At 29.0% G+C, this 26,599-nt stretch overlaps 2 protein-coding genes across 3 annotated transcripts; one reads left to right on the top strand and one right to left on the bottom strand.

Annotated features, from left to right (window-relative positions):
• The first annotated feature begins 6,307 nt into the window (after positions 1-6,307).
• LOC124929133 (oxysterol-binding protein-related protein 2A-like) lies at positions 6,308-14,911 on the top strand. 2 transcript variants are annotated; one of them, XM_047469412.1, is made up of 11 exons: positions 6,308-6,697; positions 7,510-7,875; positions 8,098-8,194; positions 9,164-9,600; positions 11,083-11,238; positions 12,031-12,198; positions 12,283-12,423; positions 12,732-12,953; positions 13,050-13,163; positions 14,200-14,441; positions 14,524-14,911. In XM_047469412.1, exons 1-10 carry the CDS (start codon positions 6,356-6,358, stop codon positions 14,386-14,388), a joined length of 2,232 nt encoding a protein of 743 aa, XP_047325368.1. In that variant the 5' UTR covers positions 6,308-6,355; the 3' UTR covers positions 14,389-14,441; positions 14,524-14,911. The 2 variants fall into 2 exon arrangements, with proteins under 2 accessions (XP_047325368.1, XP_047325369.1); XM_047469413.1 differs by having other exon boundaries at positions 6,309-6,697; positions 7,513-7,875.
• Positions 14,912-19,382: 4,471 nt separating this feature from the next.
• LOC124930442 (uncharacterized mitochondrial protein AtMg00810-like) lies at positions 19,383-19,916 on the bottom strand. The gene has a single exon (XM_047470783.1). It carries the CDS (start codon positions 19,914-19,916, stop codon positions 19,383-19,385), a length of 534 nt encoding a protein of 177 aa, XP_047326739.1.
• Between the last annotated feature and the right edge of the window lie 6,683 nt (positions 19,917-26,599).

The raw sequence follows: 26,599 nt of genomic DNA, 5'->3' as shown, positions 1-26,599 counted from the left end.
TATATTTAATCAATATATATATATATAATATAAAAAAATATTTATTAATTATGTTTTACTTTAACTAATTTTTTTTTTTTAATTTTCATGTGTTGTTCTTTTCTTTTTCTCTTTAAAATTCTCTTCTTTTCGATATTTTATTTTTTCTCATAGTATTAAAAACTCAATCGACTCTAACGGACAACTTGTACATCAAGATAACAATATAAAATAAAGTGAATATTTAAAATTTTGTCTCATAGTAGTCTACATTTAAATGAAATAAATGATAACAAAATGATGTACAACAAACACTCTTTATTTAGTTCAAATAAGATCAACTTTATGAGGCTAAAATGACTTTTTCATTAGAAGATAGTCATTTTTATAAATCATATGCTTAGAGTGTTGGTTTTAGTATTTATTAACTAAATGGTAAAAATGGATATGATAGTAAACACAAATATTTTTTTTATTGAATGTGCTAAAAGTTGTATAATGTAGTATCTTCTTAAAAAAAAAAATGTATTAGAGCCTATACATTATACTAAGACAAATTGTAAAGTCAATATTAATGTTATAGCTTGAGGCGATACATTTTTTGAAATAAATATCATATACCTTCAACATAATCATATTTCGAGTCCTCAAAAATCACGGCATTTTAGAGGTAATAAAGAACTCAATTCAACTGTAAAAGAGGAGATTAGAGTTAATTATTTATTGTTGAGTCTGAGGTTATGATAGAAATTATATTTTATAGGTTAGAAAGTTGAGATTACAAAATAAAGATAAAGATGTTGAAATAATTACTTTATAGCATGAAAAGTAGGAACTCAAACTTTTTCAATTTGTTTGAGTTAGATATATGTTTTTATTTTTTTTTTCATCCACCAACATATAAAAAAATAATAATATGTTATTGAACAAATTGTGAAAAAATTAGTTGCAAAGGTGTGAAAAATGTTTCATTTATTATGTTTTAGAAAAAGATGGTAATGGGGCAGTTCGAGACGGAGAATGTATTTATCATCCCGTCTCATCGGTTTTGAGGAATTTCCGTGGGACACCGTTTATACCATATTTATTTTAAAAAAAAATTATAATTTTTTTATGTAATATATTAAAAAATTATATTATTATAAAAAATAAACTGAATACTCTTATTAAACATAATAAAAAAATATATTGGTAATTTTATATATTTAATTATGTTTATAGTATTCGGAATAGGTAAAAAAAATTACTTAAATACAGTACAATTAATTACTATTATTTTAGATTGAATATTTATTATTATTGATATATTTATTTATTTTTTCATATTCTATATATATTTTAAATTTGAAAGTTATATATATATATATATAATTAACAAACTTAATATATATATATATATATATATATATATATATAATAATAATAATAATAATAATAATAATAATTAATTTATATAAGTAACAAATATATAAAACATATTAATATATTAATAATAAAAAATTAAAGAGAAAGAAATTGTTAAGTCATATATTTGTATTAAAAAGAGAGAAATCACGTTTAATAATTTGTTTTCAAAATATATATATATATATATATATATATAAATAAATAAATAAATAAATAAAGAATAGGTCTAAAATTTAAATTTAAACTACAATAACATTTAAAACAATTTAAGCATAATATTCAAAAACCTATAATAAAAACAAATGGGTGTCAAGGATAAATAAAGAATAGGTCTAAAATTTAAATTTAAACTACAATAACATTTAAAACAATTTAAGCATAATATTCAAAAACCTATAATAAAAACAAATGGGTGTCAAGGATGGTGTAGGATATCAGGGACAACTTATATATACTAGGATTTATGGATGGAAATCCTTATTATTTGATATATAATATCTAAGTTGATAAAACTAAGTTATTTGGGTCATATAATTTTCAAATATATAAATTTTTAATTTATAAATTAAATAATTTAATTTGAAATTAAAAATTATATTAAAGTATTTAAATATTGAATTTGATCCTAAATAATTCCATCAAATTTCATCTTCTAAGTGTTTTTTTCTTGCACTACTTGAGCCACATTAAATTCAATTTATTTTGACACTTAAATTATCATTCTTTCATTTTTCCAATTAGTTATTTTTGTAATTTTCATTTTTCTAGACATTAATTTTTTCTTAGAAAAGACTTGTGATTGAGACCAAGTTAAATTCATTATTAAGTTGTCCCCCAAATCCAATGAGTTTAAACCTATAAATTTTTTTATTATAGTATTATACAAATATATTATAAGAGACATGTGTAGCTAATAATAATGAGGGATGGATTTTGGTCTCACAAAGTGTTGACACTAAATATTTTTAGGAGAAAGTGTTTATTTTATTTTATTTTCCCAAATTTGATATCCAATCAAAAGATTTTGTTTTGATAAATTAGGGTTACATAAATCTTGGCAAGCACATTGGTAAGTATATGTTAAAAATGCATAATTTAGTAAAAATTTATTAACCAACATATATAACATCAGCCTAAATTGTGTCACAAATCAACCTGCCATAATTAAGTCATTTGTATATTTATTGAGAAGATTATGGTTATAATTACCATAAGATCCCAAGTTCTTATTATTTAAGTAAGAAATAATATCTCTTACTTTGTCTTTTCAAAAAATAGTGAAGACATGTTCAAAAAATTATATATATATATATATATATATATATATATATATATATATATATATATATATATATATATATATATATATATATATATATATATATATTGTATAATAAAATACACAATTGTCAATCAATTTTCTTCTTTCTATCCTATAAACTCCAAATAACTATATAATATTAAACAAGTTCAATAGATTTTTTAGAAAGAACTCTAGTCAAATGATGAAATCTTTTCAAATCAAAGTTCCCTCATTTTGAAGTAATTTAAATGGCATCAAAATATGAGAGGAGATTTCTTTGAAGAATAAGAGAGCAAAGATTTATTTAATTTATTGTAATAATACAATAAAAAGTATGTTGAATATTCAATTGCAAAGGTCAAATGACTGAAAAATAAATATTATTTTGGAATAAGTTAGTAAATATTTAATTATGATGATATTTTATTTTTTTTTAAAATAAATTTATAAATGATGAATAATATAAATATATATAATATATTTAATAAAAGGTCAAATAATGTCATACATATTAATTTTCAGGGGCTAATTTTTTTTCTTTTTAGCTCTTACTATATACATTAGCAAATTAAGTCACATTTTAATTTAATTTTAGTTGAACATAAAATTGATTTTAAATCACATTTATTAACTAAAAAAATATTTCAAATAAGTATTTAATTAAATAAAAAATTATGATATAAATATTGACTTTGATCTAAAATTACAAGATATTTTACACTATATTTTTCTTCTATTAGTTTAGTCACTCTTAACTGCAAATTCTTTGACCTCAAGAAACCATGTTAGATAGAACTATTTGGTAAACCTTTCCTTTGGAAAACTAATCAATATTTAAACCTTTATTTTTCTTTCAAAATTAGGAAACCAACTCCACATTTATAACACATTTCAACTTAAGATATTATAGGGTAAATCGAACTTGTGATATTTAATCTTCTAAACATCGATTCTTACCCTCTAAGCTACACTATTGGATTCCAATAATAATACCTTAAAATTAAGGAAACATATATTAAATTTATAATTGGATCAAAACATGAATGGACCACACATAGATAACAATATATACCTACTCCACACTTAGTAGTTAGGTACTTTAGACTAAGTTTATTTTTTAAACAAATCATCCAAATATGTTGACACTAATTTATCAATTATTGATTGGTTGTTTAAAATGTTCATTATTGGTTTTAATTGTTGAATATATATTATAAAAAAATTTAAATAAATGAAATATATTAAGGACAAATAAGAAAAATGATTAAAAATAAAGAGTTATTGATAAAGGGCATATTCTATATTTTGGTGATAAATAAGCTATCACTTAGTTTTGGCTAATATTAAATTAGGATTTGAAGAGAATTAAGATGATATTATTATTCTCCTTATCTCTCACTAGTGGTTACAAGTTTGTTGAGGAGAATTATGCATTTAAAAAAATTATGAGTATTCTCTTCCATTTCATTTTTTTTGGTTAGTTTTTGTTTTGATGAAGTTAGCACAATAACTTGTTATAAAGAAGAATTAAATCGATTTATAAACTTTGTTTTTAAAATATTTTTTAATGTGTAATACATATTCACATACTATTCCTTTCCATATTTGAAGAAGTTAATACTGGAATCGTGTTACGATTTGAAAGAGTTTAACGTGATATATAGTGAGCTGAAAGATTTGGTCATAAAGAATTGTTTTAAGTTTTAAAAATTGGATATATATATATATACTAAAGTTAGAGAAATTAAAGGTTGAAAATTGTTTTGATTATATAATATATCATTTAATCAAAACAACACAAAGATGACGGTAAATAAAATAAAAATCTCAAAACATGAAAATAAGAAGAAAAAAAAAAACACAAACATGTGATGGTCTATCAAATTTTCGAGCTCATATATATTTGAGAATAACAATTAACTCCTCAACGTATTTCACTATTATCCAAAACTTCTATCCGAACAATTTTAATAATATTGTAAACTAACTTAATAAATATTTTGTAACTATTAAAAAAAATATTATGTTAAATAAATTAATTTTGATATTTAAATAAAGATGACATATTTTATTTTGACTATTACGAACTTAAATTAAAGTTGATGATATATAATTTCTTAAACTTTTTAAATTAAAATAATAAATAAATGTTCTTGTTCACCATGTTCACATAAATAATTTTATTTAAAAAATTATATATTTTCTAGAATATTAAAGTTTAAATTATTATTTGTTTTTTTTCTTTAAAATAAAATAATTTGATTAATCATGTAAAATGAGCGAGATTCAAAAATAATTTAATCATAACTCCTATAATAAACGAGGCAAAACAAAACAAATCAAATAAATTATTCTCTATTACCTAAATAATAAAAATATAACTTTATACCAAATTAACCAAATTAAAGAAACCATTTTCAAATTCATATATATTTTTAATAATTTAATAATAATGTCATAAATTATAACAAAATATTAATTTTTAAATACCTTCATTCAGTGGAAATAATTAACTCACATGAAGTTTAAAAATAAGACATAAGTACACTTATTGATGTTTAAATATTTAATTTTATATTTCATAAAAAAATGTATTTGAAAATTCATATTTCAAAAAATATTTTTATTTCCCCAAACAACAATTACATTATATTTAAAGCTGGTTTGATATATGTATTTTGAGTTTTTTTTTTTATAAATTATTTTTACATCACTATCATTATAACAATTAAATCATTCTTTCATCAACTAAATTATTAATATACATTTATTTTATTTTTTAAAAATTCAAACTTTAAATAAAAAACATTATAATAATTTAATCAATTAAAAACTCAAATAACATAATTTTTTTTTATCAAAAAAGACCTTATTTATTCTCTACAGGTTTTTATTTTAATCTTACCAAATTAATTTTCCAATAATCATTTCTCACAAATCACATCACTCATTTCATTAACCAAAATACTAAAATATCTTTTAATTTAAATTATTATTTATATATATATCGATACACTTTTTCTAAAAATAATCCCTACCTACTCAAAATCATCACCCATCATTCAATTTTTCTTTCTTTTGGTTTTAAAAAAAACTCATAACCAAACAAGGCCCAAAATTTTCTTTTTTCTAAAAAAAAAAAAAAAAAAAAAATTCAAATAAAACAATAGTAAACAAAACTCTTGTCTATCATTATAAGTAATGATCCTATTTGAAAGTACAATTTTGTACCAATAAAAAATCATACTAAAATTCAAAAAATACTTAATCAAATTATTTTTTTACTAATAATTCAAGATGTAAATTAGTTTAGAAATCATTATCATCATATTTAACAATAAAATTGATCTATATTACTTGTATGGGCTAATAAGTTTGAAATGATAATTGTGCTGATTAATATTAAAAAAAGTAAGATAGATATAGGTTAATAATCATACCAAACAGCCCCTAATTCCACGGCTCTCTCTTGCTTCACAGTCCACTACTTCTCTTGCTTACGCTAGCAATGGTCATTTCCAGCAACCAAAGTCTTCATCAATGGTGGATCAACCTAAATTACCATTCTGCCATCACACAATTACCCTATAATTACATACCTCTCTAATTCCTTCCATAACTTCTCACTTTCTCTCTCTAAGAATGATTTGATAGTTTTTTTTAGCAATGCGAGTCAAGGAAATGCATCCGCTGTGTTGCATATCGTTGGAAAGCTCCGGGATCGGAGATCAATCGCCGAACTCAGCTTCGCTTCGAACAGTCTCATTCGGATCTGATGCGAGTTTTGCAGGCGTTCTTTATAAATGGACTAATTTCGGTAAAGGATGGAGATCGAGATGGTTTTTACTGAGAAATGGTGTTTTATCATATTCTAAGATTCTACGGCAAGAGATTTTAGACAGTGTTCGGATGATCGGCGATGTATCTTCATCTAGATTATTATCGCGACTTGATAACTCCGGTAGTAGAAGGAATCATCAGAAATCTCTTGGCATTGTTCATCTCAAGGTAAGTAAGTATTTCTAATCTAATGATTACTAATTTTGGTAATTTCGTCCTTTCTCTATGTGGAGTGGAGTGGAGATATACCTATGTAATCAGACTGCTTTGATATCTGCGATTTCCCGTCCATTAACCGGAGGTTTTCTCTGCTACTTTACTTTGCCATTTATGTACCATCTCTTCCACAGTCTCCTTTTCTTTTTCTTCCATTTTTATCAATTCAACTGGTTGTTAATCTTAAGTGGGTCACATCACCATGTGAAACGTGCCACGATATCCTACATCGTAGGTCTATGTCTTACCCTGTGGTCACATCAATCCACCCCTCTCATTTCTTTTCTGATCTGCGCTTCTTCTTCTTCCTCCTTCCTCTCATATGTATAACATCCATCACCGATGAAATGGCTCGTCCATTGCCGTAAAATATAGTGCGGAAATCAAACGGTGATATGATATTCATCTTAATCCTTGCCATTTTTCTTCTTAATCTAATTCCAAATTTCATTGAGATCTGATGTTGGATTGGTTGATGACAGCATTTGTAAAACTGGGGAAGACCTAATTATTAATTATTGTTTTCATTTCTCATGCATTTACTCAGAATGACATTGATTGCGACTGTTTTTTTTCGAATTATTATTGTTTTTGTTTGACGATTTCATTTTGTTTTTGTGTCCTCCTTCCCAAGCTTTAACCTTATCATCATCTTCTGAATGGATGACATTTATGTTTTGATCTTTCTTCAATAAGATACTTCACACTCACTTGTCAGTGGATTCTGGGTAGCAATTAATGGGGGGATGTTAAAAATTTCTTAGCAGGTGTCTTCATTTAGAGAGAGTAAATCAGATGACAGGAGATTTTATATCTTTACAGCTACCAAGACCTTGCATCTGAGGACCAAATCAAAAAAGGATCGGGCAGTTTGGATAGAAGCTCTAGTTTCTACTCGAAATCTGTTTTCCTTGAGATCTTTAAACGATGGTTACTCTTCGTTTCTACAGAGGGATATATCGATATCAACCGAAAGGCTTAAGAACAGGTTGCTAGAAGAAGGGCTTGACGAAGCTCTTGTTAATGATTGCCAACAGATCATGCTCTCAGAGTTTTCAGAAATTAAAGGGCAATTCAGCATTCTCTGCGAAGAGCGTTCCATTTTGTTAGACACATTAAGGCAGCTAGAGGTAATGAACTTTAAATTTGTTCTTTTTTCTGGGTTGGTGTCACCATATGATTGATAATCATTTGTTTTGGCTTGGCTTGGCTTCTGTTATATGAACATCTTATAGTTCCCACCCCATCTTTTGAGAGTTTTATCTTCACATAAATGAAAGCATATCAAGTCTTGATTTATTACAGAGTCTTATCCTGGATCAGTTTAATGATATGATCTCTTGCTTTTGTAGGTAGCTAATATTGAAACTGAAGGATCTGGTGTTCATGATAGTGACTACCAATTATTAAAGAATGGAATCTCCACTTTGAGGAATGTGAAATATAGTGGTATGATTGATTGTATCTCTTTTCCATAAGTTATGTGAGCATTAGTATAAATTTCCAACATTTGTTCGAGTCATGGCCAATTACCCTTTTGATCTTTAGTTAGGCCTTGTTTGATTTAGGGTTGTTTGAATAACCAAGTAGTTATTTTCAAATAACATTGTTGTTATAAATATATAACGAAAACGTGTTTTAAAAAAAAAACTAGATGGAATTTTGTTTGATGATTTGAATGATGTGTAGATTGTTGATCAGATAGCCCACATCAAACAAAGTCTTAGTATTCATATTACTGCAAGTCTGCAAGTTTACAAAGCATTTGTTTTTTATAGGAGGCTGTCAATGACTGCATTATTTCTTCTCCTCGTTGTGTGGTACCCATTCTTGTTATGGCTCCTACTGATGAAATGAACTTTATGATATTTGAAATAATAACTTTCTTCGTCCTGCCTGCGTTTCTTTTATTGTCTTGGAAAACTGGATTTGTTTTCTTGAGAAGTAAAGGACGCAGTAGAGTGAATGTATGCTTGCTTAATTATTGGCCACAAGCTAGAATTTAAAATATTATCCTATAATCTTCTGAATAGCATATCATGTGTAGTTCATAGTGATGTTCTGTTATCCACATAAATTTTCTCTGGAGTAACTTCCCATTTTTCTTTAATGTATTTTATCTTGGGTTAATAGAATAACCAAATGTTTACTTTCAAATAACTTGTTTGATGTAGATTTTAGAAAATCAGGTTATTTTGGTACAATGACTTCAGAAGTATATTATATAATGCATACATTTAATTTAATAGATTGTATTTTAATTTTTTGGTTGATGATTAGATTGATCTGTAGATAGTTGATTGGATATAGTGGGGTGGTTTGGAATGAATTCCAAATGACCCACATCTAGCAAGGCCCTACAAATTTTGCTGAAGTTGCAAACGGAAACTACATTAACATAACTTTTTCTAAACACAGAATGCAGCACAACCACATCATCCGATGACATTGACAAGCAAGAGGTTGAAGAAGTTTCAGATGAAGAAGAGAACTTCTATTATGACACAGAAGAAAATTTTTCTGACCCACCCATAGATTTTGGGTCTATAACTGGAGTTTCAGGTCAAGTTAATGAAACTAAAGATTTGGAAAAGTTTGTTAATGAAATGCAGACCTTGAGCGCTGAATCTGATGCTAAGTATCCACAAATTGAGAGGCGAAAGAAGCTTCCTGATCCGGTTGAGAAAGAAAAAGGCGTTAGCCTTTGGTCTATGCTCAAAGACAATGTTGGGAAAGATCTTACCCGAGTCTGTCTGCCGGTATACTTTAATGAGCCAATCTCATCTCTTCAGAAATGTTATGAGGATATGGAATATTCTTATCTGTTGGATCACGCAAATAAGCATGGAAAAGAGGTATGCCTCTATTTATTAACTCGCTTTTAGATAATTTATGAACTGGCTTTTAGAGTCCCACTATCTATTTAACCAACATGCTTATGATAAAAGAGATAAATTATTCTTTGATATATTTTTTTTATCTTGTTTTCCGTTTTCTATTTCACCAGATCCTCATTTTGTTTCAAATGCATAGATTTTTTTGTTGTTTCTTTCTTGACTTGCTTTATGTTACTTGACTGTGCTTTAGAGACAGCTTCCTCTCCCCCAACCTTAAGTTAGTGGAAGATATTATCTGGATAATAGTGGGTTTTATCTATGGTTTTCTGGGACCAATTGAGTGATGGGAATCGTTTGCCAGCTATGTTGACACTTGACACTTGAATAGTTAATGGAACTTATATTTTTAGTTTTGATGAATGTCTAAGTTATTGTTTGATGTGGGCAATTTGGGATTATTTCCAAATAACCACCATCCAATTAATAATTTGTCATCAATGGTCAACCAAAATACCCTATTTAATAAAATATTTCTTGATTATATATTTATTCCCCTAATATTTTTTTACTCAAATAACCCCATTTTTGACCCAAAACATTCATCAATCTAAACCAAACAATGTTATTTATTGATTATTGTAAATAGCCCCAGAACAAACAAGCCCTTAAATGATAAGGGCCCACTTTCCATTTGGGCTTGTTAAATGTGGGATTTTTTTTTACATCCAAGTTAATTGCCAACTCATTATCTTTATGACATGTTTGAAATACTTAACACTTAAAAGATATTTTGGTTATTTTGTAAAGGAAAAAAAGTAACCATTTAAAAGATGTTTTGGTTTGATGATGCAAATAATACAAATAATCAACCATTTAAGAAGATTATTGTAAAAAGAAAACTATATCAAACAAGCCTCAAATTTTAAACTGTGGGCTGGTCATTATCAAAGAGTTTATGGTTTAATTATGTGACTGACTCTTTCACAGTCCAAATTATGAAGGACTAGTTTTTAGTTTTTACTCTATTTGAGTAAGATATATTAGTTTTTAGTTTTTACTCTATTCTTTTCATTTGGATTTTGTATTTTGCTTTTCCTCAAACGGCTTTCTATGCAATGATCTTTCTGAAAAAAACCTTTGTAAAAATTAATTCTTTGTTGAATATCCTACTGCATGAATTACTATTTGCCTATTTGGGAATGTTATGATCATGTTTTCCCTTATGATGACAGTAGTATGTGATCCATTCACATAATTCTTCTTTTTTTTGTCCATTTTCACCTTTACCATTAAAGAGTTTGGCGTTGAAAATCAATTCTTTCCATCAAGTACTGTTGGATGTGCTTCAAAAATTAAGATTTTAAAATTCACTTGTACTTGTGTTTCTTAATATGTTGTCTATGCTCAACATTAATTCAACGTGACCCAGAATTACATTACCTCTTCTTCTTCCTCAGTTACAGATCCTAATATCTCAGTGTACTGTTTACAACCTTGCAGGGGAACCGTCTCTTGAGAATGTTATATGTTGCTGCTTTTGCGATATCTGGATATGCTTCATCTGAAGGTAGACATTGCAAACCATTTAACCCTTTACTGGGAGAGACCTACGAGGCTGATTATCCTGATAAAGGTCTTCGGTTCTTCTCTGAAAAGGTTGGTTTCTACAATGCTAAATTAGTATTAAAGTCCCTAGTGATAATTTTTTATTTTAAAGTTAGAGTTTGTATTAATAGATATGCAATACAAACTAGCAAAAGAAAAGAGATAGCCTAAAGAAAAAATAAAGTAAATAGATAGTTCATTTTGCTTCCCAAACTTGTGTGACACTCAATTTGCTTTCAATTATTATCTAAAATGTTTGTTTCTTTCAAAAGCACACTGCACATATAAAGACATTATTAGAGTTAACTAAAAAATGACAACTAGTATAATTTGAGTCATTTTCAGAAGTTGAGGAAGCAAAACAAGTCTAGTGTAAGGTGAGAGGTTCATCACTTATTTTTTTTTATCTTAATCTCTACCGGAACTCAGAATTCCCATTGTAGGATGGATCTCGAAAGATATGAAAGATCCCCTTTCAAGCCGTACATCAAGTCAAAAAGGGGTTAGAGTAGGGAAATGTGGTGATTCATATTTTTCGTGTCTACTCAATAATTTCATGTTGAAATTGAGGGTAACAATTATCTGATCCTTTGAATTGTTCGAATTTCTTAAAGGAGATATTTCATTGATTCTCATGTTTGTATTTCGAAAGGAAAGAAATATAGATAATTGGAGATTGATTCCAACCCAATTCATCAAAGAAAACAAGTTTTTCTTGAAGTTGGGGAAGCAAATTCAGCTTCTTTCCATTATAAATATACTAAAACTTTAGTGGAATGATACTTATGGTAAATAACATTTTTCTTTCTCTTGCCAACAATTTTTTTGTCATGAATGAAATAGGTTAGTCATCATCCAACACTCATTGCATGCCATTGTGAAGGAAGGGGATGGAAATTTTGGGGTGATAGCAACCTTAAAAGTAAATTTTGGGGTAGGTCAATTCAACTTGATCCAGTTGGAGTTTTGACCTTGGAATTTGATGATGGAGAAATTTTCCATTGGAGCAAGGTATTATTTTAATTCCAAAGGATGATTCTATTTTTTATTTAGATCTGATTTAATAACAATCATATTCTTTTTCACACTTCCTAGGTGACAACATCGATTTACAATCTTATTCTTGGAAAGTTGTACTGCGATCATCATGGAACCATGGAAATTAGTAGTAACCGTCAATATTCTTGTAAAATCAAGTTCAAAGAACAAGCAATTCTTGAGCGGAACCCTCGCCAGGTAACTAAGTATATATATCATGCATGCTTCCCATTTATGTTGTTTGGAGTCTTCTTGTTCTCATTTGAAAACACTTTTTTTATTTATATTTCTGTATCTGGATCCACATATAGACACATTTGGAAACTTAACTTATTCATTCACATATTAAATAATTTGTTTTTGTTTCTAAACTGATTCAAAATGTGTTTCCATTGTATTCCAGATATTTTGTTTGTTTTGATGGCTTAAAGTAAAGAAATTGAGTGTATGTGGTTTTTTTAAAGTAGTAATAAAATTAGAATTCTAATTCTAATTTCAATAAACAGGTTACTGGATTTGTTGAAGATGAGAATGGAAAAAAGGTTGCCACTTTATTTGGGAAATGGGACGATAGCATGTATTACGTTAATGGCGATAGGAATGTAAAGGGGAAAGAATTTTCCGATGCAAATTTGTTGTGGAAGAGAGTTCATCCTCCCCCCAATCTTACACGATACAACTTGACATCGTTTGCAATTACGTTGAATGAGATAACACCAGGATTGCAGGTAAAAAAAGCCTTCAAATTGTTTTCTGCTTCTCTAATTTCTTATATTTCTGATTTGGTATGTTATTTTTGGTGGATGGTTTATTAACATATTAAGGAAGTGCTGCCTCTCACTGATTCAAGACTCCGACCTGATCAACGTCATTTAGAGAATGGAGAGTATGAGAAGGCAAATGCTGAGAAACTGCGGTTGGAAATGCGACAAAGGATGGTATGTATTACTTTTGTTTCCTTTCATGAAACCGACTATGATGAAAAAATAGGTTCTTTTGGTTGAATTAATATAATGTCATTTTATATTTAAAATTTAAATTTTATAAAAATAAAGTAATAATATTTTGTATTTTTGTGATAGATTAGTGTTTTGTATAACAAATTCAAAACACACAACATTAAACAAGATCTTAAAGTTTGTTTGATGTGGGTTAGATTATTTTAATATAATCCACTTAACCACCATTCTCATTTCTTCAATCACATTATTCAAAAAAACAAAAAAACAAAATATCAATACAACTTTGGATCGTTTTATGAAATGAGATTCAAACTTTAAATTATATAGGCTCAAACTGTAATAATTTTAACCATTCAAGGCTTCTCTCAAACGAACGTCCGACTTATTATTTTACCGTATTTTTATTTTCTTAACTAATTACCATTTGTTCAATTTGATTCCAACTATTTTCACACATCAAATTTTTTTTAAGACATTCAAATTGCATTCGACAGTTTAAAATACGTAAATCTCAAGAAAACATGTTCAAAACTTCTGCAAATATTATTTAATTTACAAACGTGACAAACTAATTAGAAAAACAAAAATGATACGATAGAATAAGAATACGGATGTTTTGTCGCTTCAAATGGTTAAAATTGTGATAATTTGAGCCTATATGCCACAATTTAAAGTTTGAGTCCCAAATAACAATTGGATTATTTTAAAACATGAAATACTAAGGATATTTTGTTTATTTTATCAAATAATCTAAATAACCCCATATCAAACAAGATCTTAGGAACAAGTTTAGGGTCATCCAGCATGGGACTATGTCGTGATTGTGCTTATCCTTTAAGGCTATGTTAGGTTACTAGAAATTAGATATTAATAAAATCCTATTTAATTGGTGAAAAAATGAACTCTGGATGAAAAAAATATGTATAAGTTTGAATTCCAATTTCACCATACTGTCAAACAAATAAACTAGTTCATGATTGACCAACTTTAGTCTCATGCCCACCTAATGCAGTCAAGAAAGCTTCAAGAGAATGGATGGAAACCAAGATGGTTCCGTAGAGAATCAGAAGACGCAACCTTCCGATACATAGGCGGTTATTGGGAAGCACGAGAGAAGAGACAATGGGATGGATGTCCTAACAATATTTTTGGTGAATTTGGCGAAGAAGATCTTCTATCTTGTTCTCAGCCGTCATCCTAAATAATTATGATAATAATAACAATTATTATTATGCCCCTCACCATTACTCAAAGGTAATACATTCGATAATATCTTCGCTCTTTGTTCAATGGTGAAAAGTTTGTGCGGTTCCTTACGACTCATGAAACTATGCAGAGTGTGATCGCGGTTGAGTTGGATATATATTCACAATTCATTTAGTAGAGACTGACAAGTTCCAATAAAAGGAGGATCCCCGAAAATGATGTAGATCCTCATCCTCCCATCAGGTTTTCATGAAACCTTTCCCTTTTTCTTTCATTATGTAATTTTTCCCCTTTAATCTGTCTCTTTGAGCATTTAATTGGGAGGAGGATACATAGACATACTTGTAAGTTAGGTTGGTAGGGAAATTATTGATAGAAGAGAAAATAGTTCATTGCCATATGAACATTCTACATCATTTTGTGTATACAACATTGATCGTCGTCTTTCAAATTTGGCGAAAAATGGTAGTAAATACTTGACTATAATAACTTCTTATTTGATTTTTCATGAATTCGAAAACATTACGAGTCTCCACTCTATATTTTACGTATGTATGCAATCCATTTTTCAAAAATAGAAGTTAATAATGCATTAGAAACGGATGCTTATGTTCAAGGACTTCACATTATGAAATTGATAGAAGTGGCTTATGAAGAACCTTTGTTGATGAAACATTACCAAGATTAGAGATGTGGAAGATTCATGGTGGGGTTTGCTCGGGTTTAATGTTGACCTCACCACATTTGAGAATCGTGATATAGAGATTTGACAGTCTTCGATTCGGTTTGCTGATTTTTTTATCATTAATTTATGACTAATTTGGTCTTAACTTTACATTATGAATATATTAATGAAAATGATCTTTTAAGTTGAAAACATGACATGTCTTGTAGAAGTGTTTGTTTCATAAGTAAAACATGGCTGATTGATTTACTCCCTAATTTGAAGTGTTTGTTTAAGTAAAATGTAGTTGATTGAATCCCCAATTTACAAGTGTTTGTTTTATAAGTAAAATGTGGTTGATTTAATCCCTAATTGGCACGTTTAAAGAAAACATGATATGGTTATCACAAGATCTTTTATTTTTATTAAGAAAAGAAAAAATGTGTTTCTTTTAATAAAATTATTTAATATATTAAATTAAAATAATAACTATAAAAATAAATAAAGAGATGTACTCATGTGAATGTTATTATTATATGATTTGTTTTAAAACTATTCCTCTATTATTTTTTATGACGCCAACAAAGTTATTATTATTTAAGATGTTTTAAGTGTGAATTTCTTTATAATAACTGAAATTAAAGTAAATAAATAATTAAAAATACAATTAAATATATATATATTTTAAATAGTTAATGCTTATGAGATGAAAAGTTCTGTGAGCTCGATTTTTTATATTGAACTTCATACAATGTCAAATTAATAGCATTGTAAAGGATCTTGTGACAATTGATATTGTTGAAAGTTCTCCAATTAAATTATTTACAAAAAAAATAATAGGGATATAACCATATTGTCTTAGACCCACAAGTCTAGTCGCATCAATTCGTGTGTTTTTAAAACGCACCAATAGTTTCCGACATAACTCAATGTATACCAATAACGCTTCAAAGACGGTTCCAAATAACAGCGACAACTTTACAATGTAAAAGAAGATGACGGATTATCTTCATCTTCTTAAAACACATAAAACATCGACTTGCTCTTCTTAAAACACATAAAACATTGACTGAACAAGATAAAGATAAGTCACCTAAACATATACAAATGTAGGTTATGGTTGTGTGGGCATTATATTTATTTGAGAAAAAGAGTTTTGAGATATTTTTGGATTTCAAAGAAAAGGATTAGCGAGACCTACAAGGATTGCTTGTTTCGGGAATTCTTGTTCCCCTTAAAAGAAGGGCAAAAGAGTATATTATTATTATTATTATTATTTTAAAACTGACATTCATATTCCAACGAGACCCTCATCCAACTCTTCCGAAACAAAACAATGGAAAGTACGGTCAGTGGCGGACCCAGAAATGTTTTCTCGGGGGGGCCAAATATATAGTAACGTAGCATTTTTTGGTGATCAATTAAATACATTTTCTAATTAAAATTTTACTCGATAATTACATAAAAATACTAACAAACACAATTACAAAATACTAATAAACAAATTCACAAAATTATTCTTGTTCATGAGTCGGTTCAAAAGAAGACAAATTTATTTTACGAGATTCTATTTGTTGAAAATATTACAATATTTGGCTCATTTTCAATTGTTGAGAAAATATATTTCTCAACATATACAACTAAACTATCATTCATCTATTCATCTCCCATTCGATTACGCAAATCAGTCTTCACGGTCTTCATTGCAGAAAAAAACTCTTTCATCGGATGAAGTTGCAACTGATAAAACTAAAGTCAACTCTATCAATCGATAAACCAATGGAAAGACTATATGTTTTTCTGTTGCAATCAATTTTTGAGCTAGAATTCCCATGTCTTCAATTTAAGAAAATTGAAGATCATCCCGCAAATTAAATAAGTAAGCCCGAAGTTGTTGTTCCAAAAATAAATAATCACTGCCTGTGAAATTTTTGGGATAAAGTTTGGCAAGACGAATGAGTTTACGAATATCAAATTGGGAGAATGAATTTCTAGGAGAAAGATATGATATGCAGCCAAATAATTCTGTATTAAATTCTGAAAAACGATTATTCATTTATTGCATAATCAAGTCAACAACCTAACATTAAATAATAAATAATAACTATTAATAAATAATAAATAATAAATAATAACTATTAATAGATAAAAATAATTTTTATTATACCTGACAAAAGATTTCCACACGATAATGATGAAGATTAGTGATGAGTTCCCCTTTTCTTCTCCGCCTATCATTGCTATCAATTATCATATGCTTATTCATATCAAATATTAAGATAGAGTGTAATTGACAAAAACTGTTAACTTGGTCCAAAATATCATGTCATCCATCTTCTCTAAATTTTTGTAATTGATTTTTCGAACTCGAAATCAATGACATGACTTGAACTATATTTTGCTCTCCTCTTTGTAGGCAAAGTGACAACTCACTTGTAATTTCCAATAATTTTTTCATCAAATGCAACACAAAAACAAATTCATAAAATATTAACTATATAAAAAAAATATGAAAATCTAATTTAATAGATTTCAGCATAACTATTTTAACTTGTTTATTAATATTAATTTATATTTTCTTATAAATTTTTAAAATAGTAAACACTATTATTACATGTTTTTAAAATAGTAAACACTATTATTACATGTTAAAATAAATTAAAGATGAGGTGTTAAAATAAATTAAAGATGAGGCCAGGGTTTGATCACCTGACCTCATCTTCAGAGTTCAGTTACCAAACCAACTAGACTAAGAGTTACTTGTCAAATATATATATAAAAAATAATTTATCTTAAGGTTGGGGGAGGCCCGGGCCCCCCAAGGCCCCCCATGTAGGTCCGCCACTGAGTACGGTTGTTTATATTTGGTTATTTATATTTGAATGATTTATTTGCAGTAAAAATAGTTATATTATATATATATATATATATATATATATATATATATATATATTTATATATATATATTTATATATATATATTTATATATATATATATTTATATATATATATATATATATTTATATATATATATATATATTTATATATATATATATATATATTTATATATATATATATATATATATATATATATATATATATATATATATATATATATATATATATATCAAATTTTAAAATATTAATAGTTATATTAGTTGCATGGTTAGTGTGACGAAATTTTAAAATCACACTTTGGGTTCGATTCTCTACTTATATGCTAGCTTTTTCATTTCAATTTTTAAGCCACTATAAAAAAAAACGTCTTTTTAAACTCACATTAATTCTTATTTATCGATTCATCTATACTATTATGCATGCATCTATTATCTGAATCGCATTCCACCCAAAAAAATTTGTTAGTAAGAATTCTAGATTTTCATAATTTCTCCCAACAAAACACATTCAGAATAACTTTAACGGAACTTATTCATATTCCTACATCACATTGCATCATTGTTCAATGGAGACACCACTTTATTGGCCACTAAGGATAACCTATTATGAGAATAATTTATCTCAAAAGATAATCTCCTTTTATATATGATACGATTATGAGAGCGATGGTCGTACATGTCCTTGTCCGTGGCATATATACAAATAACAATGAAGACAAAAACGGGAAAGGCAACTCACTCACCCCACACCATCATCCTAGAAACAGATAAACAAAGAATGTTAGTTCTTCAAAAAAAACGAAGAATGTCACGATAACTTTTCCACATGATTGATGTTAGAAGATTAAAAAAAAGAGAATAATATTGTGCATCTTTATTCAATATAATAAAGATATTTATATTTGAGTTACATTAGTAATATAAGAAAAATATAATAAGTATAAATATAATATAATATAATATATTATAGAATATAATATATAATATAATATAATATAATATAATATAATATAATATAATATAATATAATATAATATAATATAATATAATATTATATTATATACACTAACACCCTCCCTCAAGCTCAAAGTGAAGAAAGTGAAAGAGCATTGAACATCTTGAGATTGGAGACTAAATATTGAAAACGTTGAGGATGATAATATTTGATAAAAATGTCAGCAATTTGAGCTTGCGAAGAAATGAGAATCAATTGTATGGTACCATTAACGACATGATGTCGTGTAAGAAGACAATCTATTTCTATATGTTTGGTACGTTCGTGAAATACATCATTATGAGCAATCTGCATTGCACTATTATTATCACAGAAAAGAGGAATAACAACGGATGAAAGAACACCCATATTTTGAATTAACCATTGTAACCAGAGAAGCTTAGAGGTAGTATCTGTAAGAGCACGATATTTGGATTATGTACTAGAATGAGAAACAGCAGTTTGTTTCTTACTTCTCCATGAAATGAGATATGTGTCAAGAAAGAAACAATAGCCAATAGTGGATCGACGATCAATTAGATCATCTGCCCAATCAGCATCAGAGTATGCTCGTAACTCTGGAGAAAAGTGAGCAAAATGTAGTCCATGAAATAAAATTCCTCTAATGTATCTTAATATACAAAGAACGACAGAGAAATGAGTTGTACGAGGAGATGACATAAATTGACTCACGATATGGACAACATATGCAATATTAGGCCGAGTGACAATAAGATATATAAGACTACCAACTAGTTGTTGATAAAGTGTTTCATCACTTAGTGGAATACCATCAGTAGCAACCAAATATTCTGTGGAGTCAAAGGGTGTGTTAACAACTTTTGTGTGAGTAATACCAGCCCGAGATATGAGATCATTTGCGTACTTAGCTTGTGATAAATAGTAACCGAATTTGTCGGAAGCTATTTCAAGTCCCAAGAAATAACTTAAATGTCCAAGATCTTTCATTTCAAATTATTGATGTAGAAAATTCTTGAGATCGCGAATTCCAATTGTGTCATCACCAGTAATTATTATGTCATCCACATATAAAGTAAAGTTAAGATACAACCTTGATCTATTTTGCGCAAAAATAATGCATAATCATAAGAGCTGTGTTTGGTCAAATTATTTTGACTAAAATAAACTAAAAAATAAGCTTATTCTATGCCGACTTTATTTTGATGATCTGTGATTAAAACTTAGTTGTGAATAAAGCTAAGTTGTCTATTTGTTTTTGTGTAGGTGCATTAGACTATTCTAATTTAGACGTGGTCTAAGCATGCTAAATAGACGTGAAACGTAGTTAGACTTGGTAGTCTAACTCCTTTAGACTTGGTTTAAAGGGAAACGTAGTTAGACGTGGTAGTCTAACTCCTTTAGACTTGGTCTAAAGGGAAACGTAGTTAGACGTGGTAGTCTAACTCTTTTGGACTTGGTCTAAAGGGCAACGTAGTTAGACATGGTAGTCTAACTCCTTTAGACTTGGTCTAAAGGGAAACGCAGTTATACGTGGTAGTGTAACTCCTTTAGAATTGGTCTAAAGGGAAACGTAGTTAGACGTGGTAGTCTAACTCCTTTAGACTTGGTCTAAAGGGAAACGCAGTTAGATGTGGTAGTCTAACTCCTCTAGACTTGGTCTAAAAGAAAATGTAGTTAGACGTGGTAGTCTAACTCCTTTAGACTTGGTCTAAAGGGATGCGTAGTTAGACGTGGTACTCTAACTCCTTTAGACTTGGTCTAAAGGGATGCGTAGTTAGACGATGACGTCTAACTCCTTTAGACTTGGTCTAAAGGGATGCGTAGTTAGACGATGTTGTCTAACTCTTTTAGACTTGGTCTAAAGGGATGCGTAGTTAGACGAGGACGTCTAACTCTTTTAGACTTGGTCTAAAGGGATGCGTAGTTAATCGAGGACGTCTAACTCTTTTAGACGAAGTCTAACAGAGCACGTCTAATGCCTTGCTTTAGCAACCGTCTAAAGAAAAACATACGTCTAACCATGATCAATTAACTGTCTACTACTCTTGCTCCACTCACTTCTGTGCAGCCTATCAAGCTAACTAATTGCATCAAATAAACGAATGCCACGTACGCAAATATCCTTCCAACTACCTGTCTAGTATAAGACAACTTTAGAGGATATTTGGTGCACTACTAGTTCGGTATGGCCACGATCCATTTGCTTAGAGTCTACTGCATTTTGGTACTATGGGCGGCCTTCCAACAGACACTTGCCACGTGTCCACAAAGAAGATTCGACCATTGGTGTCCTTCTACTACAAATAGATGTTCATGGATAATGGACGAATCTTTTGTTGATCTAATTCATAAGTTTACTCTTGCTCTTACTAATTTCCATTATCATTCAAGCTCAAGAGAGAAAATCAATTATTGTCTAGCTATGAGAAAATTGTTAAGAATATTGTAAGTTGAACAGAGGCTATTCTGTTCAACAGAGTTAGCTAACTATAAAAAAATAATAATCAAATAAAATTAATCATTTTAGTTATTAGGAAAATAAATTATGAATTTTATAATTTAGACAAAATGTATAATAATATAAAAAGGTTAGGGACTTGTTTGTATATTTGTTCTATATATCAAAGACAAAATGCCCCAATAAGATTTGAGTTCTTTTCTCAATTGATAACTGTTTTCATTCTATGCTTTCATCTTCTTTTCAATCGTATTTCCATTCCGCGCTCCGATCATTAACGAAGAGTAGATCTCTTCGTCGTTCATGGTATCAGAGCAACCAGGTAGTATTCGCTAAACTCCAATGACAAGCTCAAACATCGAACCACTGGCCGCGAATGAAAGTGCGAACAAAATCGCACCAATGAAGAAAAAGTACAACATTGATCCATTAAACCTTCATGGAGCAGATTATTCCAAATACTATCCTCAGCTCCATTATCTTGACTGGAGCGAACTATTTCTCTTGAATTAAGAGCGTAAAGTTGTCACTACAAGCTAAGTCAAACTAGGTTTCATAGATGGAACATGTGCAAAGCCAGAAGATGAAGATGGAGCCACACAGTGGATGGTGGTTGACGCCATGGTCCGCTCCTAGATTCTAAACACGATTTCAAAAGAAATTAGGGCAAATTACGAAGGAACCGTAACTACACAGGACCTGTGGCAAGAAGTTAAAGCACACTATGAAGGAAATAATGGACCGACGCAATATGGCTTAGCTCGTGACATTTTCATCATATAACAAGGTAATCTTTCTACTGAGGAATATTACTCTAAAATTAGGCTATATTGGGAGGAAATGGTTGGATTAAGTCCACTTCCAAAATGTGAATGTGATGGAAGTGATGTGGTGAACTATTATGGTTGTCGAGCGATTAGGAAATTTATCTGCATGGATGAGAATGCAAAATTACTTCAGTTTTTGCTTGGACTGAATGAGACTTATGAAAATGTTAAGGATCAGATCCTTAACACTGATCATTTCCCAACAGTGCATAAGGCCTTCACTATGGTTTTGAATATTGAGAAAAAGAGAGCGTTGAACCTTCTCTATCAAAATTCACATTTTGCTATGAATATCGAACTAACAGAATCTTCTCAAAAAGCATTTAATGTTAACTATTCTAAGCAGATTGCTATGGATAAGAAAAAGAATGCAATATTTACTCATTGTAACATGAAAGGTCACTTCAAGGATGGCTGTTTCAAATTGGTCGGCTACCCTAAGTGGTGGAAACAACCGAAGGACAAAAGGAGGAATGCGGACAAAGTCATGCACATGCAACTTTGAATGCTCCTATGGATCAAGATGAAAACAATCCATCAATTGAAGAATTCAACCTATTCAAATCTTATTGGAAAACCTTGAAGAATAACAGCTCGTACTCTTCAGGTATGTCAAAAACCTCTGATTCAAATAATAAATTGTATAGTATGAGTTTGAATCAATTAAACAACATTGAAAACAACAAAATATGGATTGTGGATTCTGGTGCAAGTAGTCATATATGTTATAATAAAGCATTGGTGATGAATTTAAAAAAACTCCAAAATCCTATGAAACTATATTTACTAGACAACTCTATCAAAATTATCAATGAAACAGGAACTGTTTTATTAAACTCTGACATTATGTTAAAAGATGTGCTATTTGCTCCAGACTTTAAACATAATTTGTTATCAGTAGCTAAGTTACTAAAAGATAACAAAATTACATGTGCATTTCATGAACATAAATGTTTATTGCAGGACTGTAAGCACATGAGAATTCTAGCAATTGGAAGAGGATTTAACAACCTTTACTTGTTGCACCAATCTGAATTTCCTACTTTTAACTACTTACTTACTGAAAAATGCAAGTTGAGAGATTCTTGTAGTTCAAATAATATCTCTCGTGTTGAGATAAACAATGTCTATGTTGATGATTGTATGAAAACTCATATGAGTAAATCTGAATTTGATATGTTACATGCAAAATTAGGTCATCTACCTGAATCTGTTATTAAAATGATCTTTCCAAATATAAAACAAAAAATAAACCATTGTGAGTCTTGCCTATTAGAAAAAATGCATAGGACATCATTTCAAATTAGCTTAAGTAGAGCTAAAACTGTTTTTGAACTTATACATGTTGATTTATGGGGACCATATAAAGAACCTTGCATAACTAACACACCATTCATGTTAACTATATTGGATGACCATAGTAGATGTACATGGACATACATGATGCAAGATAAAACAATGGTTCATTTTCAACTAAAATCATTTATCAAATTAATAAAAAAAAACAGTATGGAAAAGAGGTTAAATGTGTTAGGTTTGATAATGGCTCTGAATTTATAAATAAAACATGCTCTAATTTGTTTCATGAATTAGGAATTGCACATCAAAAAACTTGCACCTACACACCTCAACAAAATGGCATAGTTGAAAGAAAACATAGACATTTAGCTGAAGTTGTTAGAAGTTTGATGATACATGCTGCAATGCCAAAAAAATTCTGGCCTTTTGCACTACTAACAGCCACTTACCTAATAAATATGACACCTACAAAGTTATTAAACTACAACACACCATTTTACATGCTTACCAAATGTAAACCTAATTACAATAACCTAAAAGTATTTGGATCTTTATGCTACTCTACTAATCTTCTTCCTAATAAATCAAAATTTGACCCTAAAGGAAAGAAATGCATATTATTAGGATACCCATCTAACCAAAAAGGATACACATTATTTGAAATAGAAATAAAAAATTACAGTTTCTAGAGATGTTAGATTTTTTGAACACATAATGGTTTTCAAAAATCAAAACACAGAATCTGAAATAAATGATCTAAATGTAGATCATTATGAAGAAATTCATAGAATGGACACAGAAAATAATTCCAAAACTTACGAAGAAGAAACTCAAGTACAAGAGGTAGAATTACCTAAAACTTGTACTGAAACTCAAAAGACATTTGATCAAAATGATCAAAATCTTGAGCTAAAATTAAATGCAGAAAACAACATATATCGAGAATCCAACTCACCTATCCAAAATCAAGAAAATGATAATGATAATAAAGAAACTCAAAATGAGGAAATACAAACAATAAGAAAAAGTAATAGACATAAGAATTCACCTAAATGGATGAACGACTATATAGCAAATGTTATAAATAATGAAAAATTAAGAGAACACAATTTTACGCCAAATACATATCCCTTTCAAACCAAATCAAAAGACAAAATATATATAAACTTTTTATCAAACATCAATATGCAAACTCAACCAAATAACTTCAAAGAAGCAAGTCAATATGAAAGTATGGAATGAAGCAATGAAAAAAGAATTACAAGCTTTAGAAATAAATAACACTTGGGAATTGAGAACACTACCTAAAGGAAAAAAGGCTCTGGGATGTAAATGGATCTACAAAACAAAATTACATCCTAATGGTTCAATAGAAAAATATAAAGACAGATTAGTGGCAAAATGATATCATCAAATTGATGGTATTGATTTTCATGAGAGTTTTGCACCAGTGGCTAAGATAATGCCAATTCGATTACTCTTGGCCTTAACAGCTTCTAAAGGTTGGATTCTACATCAAGTAGACATAAATAATGCATTTTTACATGGACATATTGACGAAGATGTTTATATGAAACCACCATTGGGATATGACCTGGCCAAAATTGGACAAGTATATAAACTAAAGAAAAGTATATATGGCTTAAAACAATTAGGTAGACAATGAAATTTAGAAATTTCTAAAACATTGATTGACCTAAATTTCAAACAAAATCTGAGCATGATCAATGCTTATTTGTTAAATCGGAAAAAAACAAAATTACAGCTCTATTAGTATATGTAGACGATATTCTAATAGCTAAAAATGACTTGAACACTATAGATGAAGTGAAGGTTCATCTAAACACAAAGTTCTCAATAAAAGATTTAGAAGAAGCAAAATATTTTCTCGGAATAGAAATTACAAGAAATTCCAAAGGAATATATATTAACCAAAGAAAATATATTCTAGACATTATTGATGATGCTGGATTAATGGGATCAAAACCAAAAAAATACACATATGGCTAAAGGGTTTAAAACCGAACCACAAACTAATGAAGAATTAGTTGAACCTGAGCCATTCAGAAGATTGATAGGTCAATTAATATACTTAAATCTAACTAGACATGATATAAGTTTCTGTGTTCAACAATTATCACAGTACATGCTCAAACCAACAAAAAAATAAATGATAGTTGCTATTCAAATTATAAAGTACCTCAAAGGAAACTCATCTTTGGGAGTATTTTACGAATCAAATGGCCACATAAATATAAAGGGATACTCTGATTCTGATTGGGTAACATGCACATTAAGCAGAAAGTCGGTTACTAGTTATTGCATTTTTCTTGGAAATTCACCAATTTCATGGAAAACCAAGAAACATGTAACAATATCAAGATCATCGGCAGAAGCCGAATACAGAAGCCTTGCAAGCACTGTTTGCGAATTGCAATGGATATATCAATGACAAAATTCCCTAATAAGATTTGAGTTCTTTTCTCAATTGATAACCGTCTTCATTCTCTACTTTCATCTTCTTTTCAATTGTATTTCCATTCCGCGCTCTGATCATTAACGAAGAGTAGATCTCTTCGTCGTTCACTAGCTTAGTAAGTTGTATTCGATTCAAAGTATTTAGTGGATATCCTTCTGGTTGTGGAAGAAGGGGTGACGTAGAAGTTTCATCTCCGAACATCCATAAAACTCCCTATGTTCTTTACTTTCTGTCATTTATCTTTCATCGGTTCAAATCTTCAAACCCGACGAACACTTCCGCACTTAAATCTGTTTTAAGAGTTTGAAGGATTTATGAAGAATAGAAACAAATACTAATCCCTCACAGGATTATTATTGAATTGTTTATCATAAGTTGTTATCAATAATCAGACCCTAGTCTCTATTGTTAACACTGATCCTAACAAGCTGGATTTGAAACCAAGATTACCAATGGTGTAGCTAAATTTAGCGAATTACTCCCTAAGATCTTGTTTGAGACCATAAAGAGCTTTGCGTAGTCTACAAACTTTATTTGGAGGATGATCATACCCATGTGGAGGTTGCATATACACTTCTTCTATTAGTTCACCATTAAGAAATGCATT

This window comes from Impatiens glandulifera, chromosome 3, assembly GCF_907164915.1.
Source record: "Impatiens glandulifera chromosome 3, dImpGla2.1, whole genome shotgun sequence".
Classification (NCBI taxonomy): Eukaryota; Viridiplantae; Streptophyta; class Magnoliopsida; order Ericales; family Balsaminaceae; genus Impatiens; species Impatiens glandulifera.
The sequence above is the reverse complement of the archived record's forward strand: the minus strand, read 5'-3'. Positions and strand labels throughout refer to the sequence as shown.